Source organism: Halichoerus grypus, chromosome 8 (assembly GCF_964656455.1).
Source record: "Halichoerus grypus chromosome 8, mHalGry1.hap1.1, whole genome shotgun sequence".
NCBI classification, from domain to species: Eukaryota; Metazoa; Chordata; class Mammalia; order Carnivora; family Phocidae; genus Halichoerus; species Halichoerus grypus.
Window position 1 is genome coordinate 106707370 of NC_135719.1, and position 12295 is coordinate 106719664.

General features: G+C 41.7%; 1 protein-coding gene across 3 annotated transcripts in view; it reads right to left on the minus strand.

Annotated features, from left to right (window-relative positions):
- The window catches only part of ERO1A (endoplasmic reticulum oxidoreductase 1 alpha), a 55489-nt gene extending 52572 nt beyond the window's left edge, over positions 1-2917 (minus strand). For 2 of the 3 annotated variants that reach the window (XM_078053701.1, XM_036098437.2), the window contains exon 1: positions 2386-2914. In XM_078053701.1, coding sequence (XP_077909827.1) covers positions 2386-2499 — 114 coding nt within the window. In that variant the 5' untranslated portion in view covers positions 2500-2914. Of the gene's footprint in view, positions 1-2385 lie in introns of all 3 variants that reach the window. The other variant, XM_078053702.1, reaches the window with a different exon arrangement.
- Between the last annotated feature and the right edge of the window lie 9378 nt (positions 2918-12295).

The following is a 12295-nucleotide window of genomic DNA, read 5'->3' on the forward strand; positions in this document are numbered from 1 at the left end:
TTCACTAAATTGTAAGTTCTTAAGGGCAAGGATCACACCACAGTTATTTCTATATTCCAAATACTCAAGTCAATGTACACAGTATTTATGAATGTTTATTGAATGAATAATTTCCACCATTTGTCTCCTCTCATCTTTTCTTCCACCATTTTTTTTCTTTATTTCTGTGTGTCTCTCATTTCTGTATACATCTATGTCTATATGCTTGTCTCCAATTTTCTCTTCATGTCTATTCATCACTTGTCCCTTCTCCTCCTTACCCCCATCTCTTCCGTTACTACCATAACAGTATTTGTTTCAATCTATTGAATTGAAATTGATGGTCTCTGTTCTTAAATTGATTTAAATAGACCATTTTAAATTTTTTTTTTTTAAGATTTTATTTATTTATTTATTTATTTGACAGAGAGAGAGAGAGAGCAGGAGAGCACAGGCAGGGGGAGCGGCAGAGGGAGAGGGAGAAGCAGGCCCCCCGCCGAGCAGGGAGCCATATGTGGGGCTCAATCCCAGGACCCCACGATCATGACCAGAAGGCAGTCGCCTAACTGACTGAGCCACTCAGGCACCCCATTTTAAATTTTTCTTAAAACTGTTTTTTACCATGTGGCCCTCAATTTATTCTTTTTTTAAAGATTTTATTTATTTATTTGACAGAGAGAGACACAGAGAGAGAGGGAACACAAGCAAGGGGAGTGGGAGAGGGAGAAGCAGGCTTCCCGCTGAGCAGAGAGCCCGATGTGGGGCTCTATCTCAAGACCCTGGGATCATGACCTGAGCCAAAGGCAGACGCTTAACAGTTGAGCCACCCAGGCACTCCTCAATTTATTATTTTTTAAAGTTGATTCTGAAAAGAAAAACAGCCACTCTTGTTCTAAAAGGAAAAGAAAGGGATATAACAGATGTTTGTGTTGGGGGACTAGTCAAATCTTGAAAATATTATAAGGGTGGGGGAGCTAAAATACTAATCAGAAGAAAAAAATATTAAAAAATTTAAAACTCCCCAATTTTAATCAGATATCTAAAAAGGTTATGGGGGGGTAGTGAAAGTTGAAAAGTTCAACGTGTACTATTATTTCTAAAAATCTAAAGTGTAGTTGAAAATGTTACATTGGACATCTTCTTTCAACACTAACTTATTTTAAAATCTCTTAACTTCGACTTTACTTATTTGTAAATGTTTACACTTTGTGTTATGTTGTATTTGTAATCTGTAGAAAAATGATCCTTCTTCCTTTGAAGTACTTGATTGTGTGCAGTTTGTCAAACCCTGAAAGTAAAGGAGCTTTTCAATCTTAGTTGTAAAGCAGCAATTTCCTTTCAACCTCTCCTACTCAGATAACATCTCAACTCCCAAATCACTAAATGCAAGAATATAAAGCAGTGAAAGAGACAGTTCTTCCCCCATGATATTGATTTATTTTTTCCTCCCATAATATTTAAAGTTGTTTCTTTACTCTGTGAAATAGTAGCATTGCCCCTACACATATAAAATGTTATTTCTGATAATAGTACAATCCACTTAAAAGGAAAAATTTGGATGCCTACCCTCAATTTCGTTTATATGTAGTTTTTATCAACAGAAGCCAACCAAAACGTGACTTGAAGAGTAATGATATTAAAATACAGAATACTGTAGATCCAAAAACCTCTAAATTTCTTTGACTTTTTTTCCCAAGGAACCCACATCGTTTACTAAGAAGAGAAAATGATCGTAAGTTTGTGATTAAACTTTGCACTGAGGAGTAAGGCTCATCCTCCCAAAATGGGCGTGACGTTAAGAGAATCTCATCACATTTAGGAAAAAGAAAGGACGCACGGGGCGAGGAGCCACAGGGCAAGCCGCGGCCCCAAAGACACAAGGCAGTTGGGCTTAGACACAGAAAAGCCCCACGAAGCCCTTCTCCTGCCTGACAACGAGATCTGAGAGTAGCCCCCCTTCAAAAGCACATCCTGCCCAGGAAGGAGAGCAAAGGCACCCAGCACAGGCACAACGTACACAGTTCCAGGTCAAGAGAGAAGTCAGGAAGACCCAGGTTCTACTAAAATAACAAATACGAGTGCGAGTGTTCGCGCACAGCGTGCACGCCCTTCCCGGGCAGGGAAGACCAACAAAGATGCATAAACCAACTCGGTAAGAACATAATAGCATGTGCCCACACCTCTCACCCCACACCGGATCCGAAGCGCGGCTGCGTTGGGACTCCGGTCCACACCAAGCCAGGCGAGCTGCAGAGGACTCAGCCCGGCAAGAGAGCAGAAGCTCTGGGGGCTCGTCCAGGAGGGTGGAGACGCAGACATACTCCCAGTCCCTCACCTGCAGGGGCGAGCGGGACGGAGCGCAGGGGGGAGGCGCGAAGCACCGGGAGCGGCGCGCACAACCCTCACCTGGCAGAAGCACCTCTGCGCCGCCGACACAGGGGGCTGCTGCCCACAATCACCCGAGCCGAGCAGCCACACGGCCCCCACGAGGCCGATCAGGAAGACCCAGCGGCGGCCCATAGCCGCTCTAGCCGATCGTCACCCGGCGCCTCGCGGTCCCAACACTCGGGCGCAGGCCGCGCGTCCGCAGATGAAGCCCGCGCGGGCCGGCCCCCGGCGGCGCCCCACCTCCGGGCCGCCTCCCAGGCCCGCCCTCGGCTCTCCCGCCTCTCAGCGGCCGCCACCTCCCGGCGGAGCCTGCGGACGTGCCTAGGCGCCCGCAGCGGGCCGCCCGGGGCCTCGAGTCGGCTTCCTTCCCCGCGCGTGAGGCTGACGCACGAACCCGCTTCCCGGTTCGGCCCCGCCCGGCGCGCCGCGCCCGTTCCCGGCCCCCCTACGCCCGGCGCCTGGTCCCTCGCTCGGGTGCTGCCGCCCCAACCCCCGCGCGGGAGTCGGGGGTCCTTCCCGCTGCGAGAGCGAGGGCGAAACCAGAGGGGTCTGGGTCTCCCCGCAGGGCCCCGCCCCGCCCCACCCCACCCCGCGCACTGCCGGCCAATCCTTCGGTATCTCAAAGCGAGGAAGGAAAACCGTACGGATTACGCGTCCACAGTGTCCCTACTCGTCTTAAAGCTGAAAGGGACATGAGTGATCATCTAGACCAGGGCTGCATAGGTAATTTAGAGTTTCTAGTAGTTACGTCGAAAGAGCAAAAAGAAACAGGTGAAGTTAATTTTAATATATTTTATTTAACCCAATATATGCGAAACATTTCGAAATATACTCAATATTAAATTATTCATAAAATATTTTACATGTTGTTTTTAAATCTAATCTGGTGTGCATTTTATGCAAACTAGCCACATTTCATAGTCAAATGTAGCGAGTGGCTACGATTGTATCCATCAGCGCAGGTGGAAACTACCTCTCATTTCATCTCCCCAGAGCCGGGAGATGACGTGAGGAAAAGACGAGCTCGTCCTTTAATTCTGAGCCGTGGATCTAAGTCTAGAAGCCTTTTTTTTCAAGGAGAAATTTTCACGGTGAAACTGGAAAGCTTCCCAACATCTTATTAACATTTCCAAATATTTCAAATTATCTTTTTTTTTTTTGGTATGTCATTTTTTTTTAAGATTTTATTTATTTATTTGACACAGAGAGAGAGAGAGCGAGAGCAGGAACACAAGCAGGGGGAGCAGGAGACGGAGAAGCAGGCTACCCACGGAGCAGGGAGCCCGATGTGGGGCTCAATTCCAGGACCCTGGGATCATGACCTGAGCTGAAGGCAGACGCTTAACGACTGAGCCACCCAGGCGCCCCTTGGTATGTCATTTTTAATGAAGTAGCTTAGGATATGGTAGGCCCCAAAAAGGTATTACTTCTGTTTTCCAGCTGAGAAAAATAAGCATAGAAAGTTTATATATGTTATTCAAAGTCACATGATATGCTAGAGGTGAGACTCAAACTCAGATATTTCTTACTTCAATGCCCATAACCTATGCTCTGCTTTCACTTGGCAAGTGGACTGACGCATCGTAAAATGTCATCAACCATCTGAGATCCTGGTGGGCCTGAGAAGCTCAGATTCTAATATCTACAATATGCCACATTTACATATTAATCCAATCTCCCTCTTTGCCTAGCAACTTCTTTTTCATCATACCTGTCTACTGATCCTACTTCTCTCTCCAGCGCCAGACCCAGCTCATTCATTCCCTCTTCTACATGGTCTTTCTGGTTTCCTCTTCACCCATTTCCAGTCTCTAAATGAATTTCAATTCAATAAACTTACTCTATGCCAGACTGAGCTTGACATTAGAGATATAAAGACATAAGGTCCAGTCCCTGCATATAGAGGGACACGCTACAGAACTTAGCATGTGATCCTTTATGACATTTCTACTTCATGTTTCTACCACTGAATTGTAATCTCTTTCAACTCTTCAAGCGGGAATTTTGCCTCAAACATACCTGTGACTCTCAGTATCTTAACAAGGCTTCTCTGCCTGTGTTTGTAAAATGAATGAATATTTTTTCATATACAGTATTAATATCTGAAGATTACACTCTCAAAAATAAGAGATATGAAAATGGAGAAACTAAATGAATAAAGCCTAAAATTGCAGGAGGAAGCAATCTGAATATGAATCAGCTCTGGATTTCACCCTGATGCAATAAACCTGTAATTTGGGAGAGTTTAAAAGTATGAACGTTCCCAGGATGAAACCTCCATTCCTCAGATTTGAACTCTTGCCCACAACAAATTTCTAGCAAACTTGTAATCAGAAACCATCACCATATAAGACCATTTAGTTTTTACTTTATTGCTTTTTCAGCTTTATTGAAGTTTAATTGACTAATAAAATTGTAAGATATTTAAAATGTATGTCATGATGATCTGATACACAGATGCCATTGTCAAAGGATCCCCCCCACTGAGTTCATTAACACATCTATCATCTCACATATTTACCCTTTATTCCTCCTTGGTGAGAACATTTAAGTTCAACTCTCTTAGCAAATTTCAATTATACAAATAGTTACCAACTATAGTCACCATATTAGACATTAGATCCTAAGAACTTATTCATCTTATGTTTGAAGGTTTGTACACTTTTGCCAATTTCTCCCTATCCCTCCTCCCCCCAGCCCCTGCCAACCACTTTTCTACTCTCGTTTCTATGAGTTTGACTTTTTTTTTTTTTTAATTTCACGTATTAGTGATACCATGCAGTATTTGTCTTTCTCTGTCTGGCTTATTTCACTGGGCATGATGCCCTCAAGGCCTATCTATGTTGTAGCAAACAGCAGGATTTCCTTCTTTCTCATAGCTGAATAATAGTCCATTGTATATGTATACCACATCCCCTTTATCCATTTATCCACTGATGCACACTTAGGTTATTTCCATACTTTGGCAATTGGGAATATGCTGAATGAACATGGGAGTGCAGGTATCTCTTTGAGATAATGGTTTCATATGCACCCAGAAGTGGGATTGCTAGATCTTACTTTATTGTCTTAATAATTATAATTTTCCCTTTCAGCTTTGTCAGGGACTTTAGAATGTGTAAAACACAGTTTTATACACATTGCATAACTACCACTGACATTTATTTCCCCGAGAATCCTTCAAGTTGGTCCTTTTTGTGTGAGTTTACTTTTCCCACTCTGCCTGCTCTGGAAATCACCTCACCTGTGTTAGGGCCTATGAAATAACTGATTAGTCATTCAGTAACTATTAAGGAGCACCCACAGGGCACACAGTTCAACCTTTGCTCTCCAAAAGTCCAGCCTCCCTTCTATTATACCTTAGCTAAACAACATTAAATTTTTTAGAGATGAACAAGGTCACAACCTTGTTATTCTAATACCAGTGATTATAACAATAACATAACTTAGATTTAGTGTACACAGCATTTCTTGATGGAATTCTGATTACCTGTGCAAACAACAGCTATTATTTTTTTTTTTTTAATGACCAAAGCCGGAAATGGCTTGAACCCAATTTCTCAAAATGAGACATGGAGATTTCTGTAGGAAGCTTCTCAGTACCTAAACATTTTCTGGCACTGAATAGGCTGGAAGGAAATCATCTCAAGGGAAAAATTTGCTCAAGGAAAAGGAATATTATGACACGCAAGAGGAAGAAAGGCTAAGTAAAAATCTAAAGGTCTCTTGTTGATAGTTGATTAGATCTATTTATCTAATTAGTATTTATTGAATATAAATATGCATGTTATACATTGCTAGAATTTTCTCCCAAGACACTTGAGATTATTTGAGATGGGGAGAAATGCCACCTAAGCTCTATCTTCACCTCCTTTCCCTCATATTCCTGGAATAACAAGCTTCATATAGTAGTAACTGACTTATTAACTTCCCACTTACACTTTAACCCCACTGTGCAGTGAGGTTTCTAACTCTACCCTCCTACTCCTCTATATCCGGCCATCTTATGGTCAAATCTAATTACCATTTTCATGAGATCATGAAATCTCTGCTGCATTTTGACAATGCTCATTCCATCCTCCAGTTCAGTGTCTATGCACCAAACACTCCAGATTCTCCTTACACTTCTCTAGTATTATTTAACTGTCTCTTTCATGGGCTTTCCCCCAGCCTACATCTATGATGTGAGTGTTCCCCAGGATTCTATCCTCTGTCCAGTGCTCTTCTTCTATACTTGCCCCTGAAGAAACTTGCCCATTCTCACAATTTTAAATACCTCCTCCCTGCCAGTGTCTCCCAAATCTATTTTTCTAGTTCAGATCTCTCCCCGACATTCAAAAGCCAACTGCCTATTGGACACAACCATCTGCTTTCCTCACCACCATCCATATCTAGACACCTAAGAAGCAGGAAGCCACCCTCAGTTTCTCCCTTTTTTTCACCAATCAATAGATTTGTTATCTATTAGTCAACCAAGTCCTGCCAGGTCTTTCTTCAATTTATTCCCTCCTCTCCATCTTTATGACCAAGGAGTTAGTTTCAGCCCTTATTGTCACTCACCTGATTTATTGTCACATTTTCTTAAATGATCACCCAGGCTCTAAGCTTGTCCCCATCAAAAAACAGCCTCAAAAAAAAAAAAAAAACCACAAAAAACAGCCTCCATGCTAGCCTGATTTCTCAAAAATATAAATCTGACCACATCACATCTCTGTTTAAAAACTCCAATGCTCCCCACTATCTGAGGAATCAAATTCAAGATTCTCAGCATGACATTCAAAGTCCCCATGATCTGGCCTCACCTATTTTTCCAGCTGTATCTCTAATACCTCTCTGCCTTACGGTCACTGAACTATTAACAATTCCCCATATAGACCTTGTTTCCACCCTCCATGTTTTTACTCACTCTGTTTCCACTCCTGAAATGTTTTTTGCCCTGCCTTATATGGACCATCCTCACTTCATCTGGCTAACTCCTTTAAGATTAAGCTCAGGCAACTGCTACCTCCATGAAGTCTTCCCTAACTCCTCTGTGGTTGGATTAGGTTTCTCCTTTTTGGTTCTATAAGCTCATATAATTGTGCTTAGTATGTGGAATCAAATATGTATTTATGTAAATGTTCTCCCCATTCAACAGAGGGGTAGAGAACTTGCCTTGGTAGTCTCAGCTTCCTCAGCACTTAGTGTGTGAGTTTCACAAGATGACTTTTGAGTGAATTAATGAATGTACATGTAAACTAAATAATGAACTTGAGAAGATAACAGCGTGAGATGTCACAGGGCAACATGTGATTGTGTTTCAAACAAACATTATAAGCTTAGAGGCAAAGCAATCATTTTGGGCAGAAGTAAATTTGGATGGGACTGAGGACACAAGAGAATTGGAATTGACAAGAGAAAATTCACAAAAGGTATGGATGTGGGAAAATTGATGATAAAGCAGGAGCTCAACTACCAGTTGATGGATTAGAAAAAAATAAAAGAAACTTATCTAAAATTCATTTAGAACACATTTCAAGATCAAGATTGTCCAGTCAAGAAACAAGAGTGGCTACAAACTCAGGGACTCTAGACTCAGCACGTTTACAGAGAGAGGGGAGAGAGTTCCAAAATGAAAGAAGGGTTGATTAAGTGAAGCCCCTCCTTGCTGAATATTAAAATGCCTCCCTTACCTCCAGCAGACCACCTGTAACACTCAGCTCCAAACCTGCAGACCTTATGCATTCCTGCTTTCCAGTCACCCCCTCATGCCTGATTTCCTCCTCTCCCATTCTAAAAGGAGAGTGGAGAGTTCTTCCAGGAATAAACAACAGCATCAAAAACAACAGAACGGTTAGTGCCCCCCACTCACACACTCAGAATTCTTCTGTCTTTTATTTAATGACTCAGTCTATGATCAGAATACCAAGGCTAACAAGATTGTTAAGGAAAGCCTCCAACATGAAATAGACCAAAACAAATAAGAAAATAGGAACTTTGACGAAACAAAGAGGGAAGAAAGAAAGACAAATAAAAAGCTATAATCATATCATCAAACACATAAGAACAGGAGTCTATAAAAAGGAACAACTAAGGCGCCTGGGTGGCTCAGTCGTTAAGCGTCTGCCTTCGGCTCAGGTCATGATCCCAGGGTCCTGGGATCGAGTCCCACGTCGGGCTCCCTGCTCTGCGGGAAGCCTGCTTCTCCCTCTCCCACTCCCTCTGCTTGTGTTCCCTCTCTCGCTGTGTCTCTCTCTGTCAAATAAATAAATAAAATCTTTAAAAAAATAAAAAAATAAAAATAAAAATAAAAAGGAACAACTAGAGGGGCACCTGGGTGGCTCAGTCGTTAAGTGTCTGCCTTCGGCTCAGGTCATGGTCCCAGGGTCCTGGGATCAGGCTCCCTGCTCAGCGGGAGGCCTGCTTCTCCCTCTCCCACTCTCCTTGCTTGTATTCTCTCTCTCTCTCTCTGTCAAATAAATAAATAAAATCTTAAAAAAAAAAAAAAAAAGGAACAACTAGAGAACAAGAAAGAGATCTTGGAAGTTAAATATATGATAGCCAAAATAAAAAGTTTTCACCAAAATATTAGAGGAAACATTGAGGAAATCTCCTAGATAGTGATATAAAAAAACAAAGAGGTAGAAATAGATGAGAAGAGATGGAAAAAATAGAGGGTTAATTCAAGGAGAGCAGAGTCTGACTAATAAGTGTACCAGTAAGAGAGAACATGAAAACAGAGAGGAAATCGTCTTAGAGATTATTCAGGAAAATAGCCAAAATTGAAGGATGGCTATCTGGATTGATAGGTACACTGAGTGCCCGGTCTATTGGGTGGAAAATGCCCCTAACAGAGGTAAAATTTTCAGAAAGAAAAACAAAACACCTGGTTCCCTACAAAGAATTAAGAATCAGAAGGGCGCTACGGAAGCACTGGAAGCTCCAGGACAATGGAGCAAGGCCCTCAAACTTCTGAGAATTCTTTAGCCAGCCAAGCTATTAATCAAGTCTGAGAATAGAATTGTTATTTTTTTTTAAAGATTTTTTATTTATTTATTTGAAACAGGGAGAGAGATAGTGAGAGAGAGAGCACAAGCAGGGGGAGCAGCAGAGGGAGAGGGAGAAGCAGGCTCTCCACTGATCAAGGAGCCTGATGTGGGACTCGATCCCAGGACGCTGGGATCATGACCTGAGCTGAATGCAGCTGCTTAACTGACTGAGCCACCCAGGCACCCCTGAGAATAGAATTATTAAAGTATTGTTATATATGAAGAATAATGTACATCTTTAAATCCTTTCTCAGACAATTTATGGGAGGATATGATCCAACCAAAGGAGTAAACCAGAAATGAGGAGACATGGGTATTCAGAAAGAAAAGATAACACCCAAGAGAGGAGTTAAAGTTCTGAGAAGACAGCCATGTAACAGACCTAGGGCCTAGATTAGACAGCGGGGAGGCCTCCAGGGGAGTGTCACTAGGTGAACTGAAGGGAAACCTGATGTGACTGACTTTAGGAAAAACACTCTTCAGGGGAAGTTAACAATTATATTGTAAAGTGGGGAGAAGTCATTAAAAAAAAAAGAACATTTAAAAAATGAGGCAGCTTTAATTCTAGGAAGTTCAAACAATTGTACAATAAAATGTACCTATTGTATATTGCTTTGATTTCCATAGCTCCACAATAAGACAAATACTGGATGGTGATTTAACCAAACTTGTATATATTGTATACCTGGAGGATAGAGGTAGGGAAAGTGGGGATCTGGAGTGATATAAGGGTGCTACATCTTTATCTTCTTTATTAGCAAGTCAAAGATAAATCCTAAAATTGGTTCATCAAGAAATAGCAGCATAAGCATGTTATTTAGAAAGAAAATGTAGAAGAAACATGTTAAAGAGTTGAGGAATAGGACCCAGGAGTAAAATAGGGTGGGGCAGTGGACTCCTCTTTTTCAATCTAGGTGTTGTGGTACTTTTTAAAAAAAGTCTTTATATATTACTTTATTAAAGAAAAGTATTTCCCAGAAGCATAAGAATTCTAACTTCTATTCCTACCTCAACATCTTACTGCTTAGCCATGCATACATTCAACTACATGCATTCCGGTAGGCATTTGGGGTAGATATTTGGGATGACAAATTTCCAAAATCTCAAGGGTTGCGGCTGATGTGGGAGCAAAAATAGTTGCTACTTGCCTATCTGGTAGTTTCCCAATTTCTTTCTAGAAAAATATCAGTTCCTGTCCTATTAGTTATCTATCCCTGTGTAACAGATTACCACAAAATTTAATGGCGTAAAACACTGAACACTGATCACTTCACAGTTTTTGTGGACCAGCAATTTAGGAGCAGTTGAACTGGGTGTGTGACTCAGTCTCTCACTGTGTTGCAATCAAGACTACGGCCTCAGTCAGCTGAAGGCTGCCGTAGGGCTGGAGGCTCTCCTTCCAAGATGGCTCACTTGCACCACTGCTGGCAGGAAGCCTCTGTTTCTGATGGAGAGGAATACAGTCTTATGGGTGCATACGAAAAGGAAACAGGGGACGCCTGGGTGTGGGTGGCTCAGTCAATTAAGCATCTGACTCTTGGTTTTCGGCTCAGGTCATGATCTCATGGGTCATAGGATCCAGCCCAGAGTTGGGCTTCTGCACTCAGCGGGGAGTCTGCTTGAAAGTTCTCTCCCTCTGCCCATTTCCCCACTTGTCTGTGCCTGCTCTCTCTCAAATAAATAAATCTTAAAAAGAAAGAAAGAAAGAAAGAAAAGAAAGAAAGAAAGAAAAGGGGCTGTTCTGGAGCAGCCATGTAGAAAATAGTCCATCTGAAGTTGGACTTTTGCCAGATGGGTGACAGAAAAAGAACAAGGGTCAAGGGAGTTTAAAATATTGGTGTGTTATGTTGAAATAACACACCAGTATGTGCTCATAAATATTTATTGAATTGAACCAAACCGAGCTGTCTTTTTTCTCTGTCTCATCCTCTCTTCTTTACTTCTTAATGTCAGAGGTGATACATTTTGCTATCGTTGGACTAGTTTGACCAGAATACTTGCAGCTGAGAAGAAGGGACTGTCCCTGCTCAATACATCTTCCTTGTTTATTAGCTACTGCAATTTTCAATTATATTTAGAAAAACAGAATTTTTTTTAGAAAAACAGTAGTCATGTAATTCCCATGAGATTTTTTTCTTAAAAATTTGAAGACCTGTTTTATATGACTTTTGGTAATTTAATTCACATAAATTTGCACTTTATATGTATATGTAGAAATACCTTTTAAACTCAAATATCCCGGGCCACTGTATAAGATCAGATCAAATGGAGTCTCTTTGGGGACTTTTTTTTTTTCTTAAAGATTTTATTTATTTATTTGACAGAGAGAGAGACAGCTAGAGAGGGAACACAAGCAGGGGGAGTGGGAGAGGGAGAAGCGGGCTTCCTGCTCTGCGGGACTCGATCCAGGACCCTGGGATCATGACCTGAGCTGAAGGCAGATGCTTAACGACTGAGCCACCCAGACACCCCTATTTAGGGACTTTGACTTAGTCTATTGGAACAACAATAAATTATCCCCAGGAACAATGCTTGTAAGAGGTACAGCAATGGGGATCTGTTCTGCAAAAATCGAGGTTATTACTACCCTTAAATAATTTAAAATCACTATTGAGTACTTACTATGTGCCAGACATTGTGTTAATAGCTATAGGCACATATCTTATTTAATACTATGATATCCCTATGAGATAGGTACAATTATAATGCTCATTTTATAGAGATTTTGAGAGATTAAATAATTTGTCCAAAGCAAGTTCTGTCAGACTTCAAGTTCCTGACTCTAACTACCTCATCGCCTTTATCTTGTGCCCCGTATCTCTATAACCCACCCTCTTCCGGTCTCATTGGCCTCCTTTCTGTTTCTAGAAATGAGCCAACCTCTTTTTTACCTCAAGATC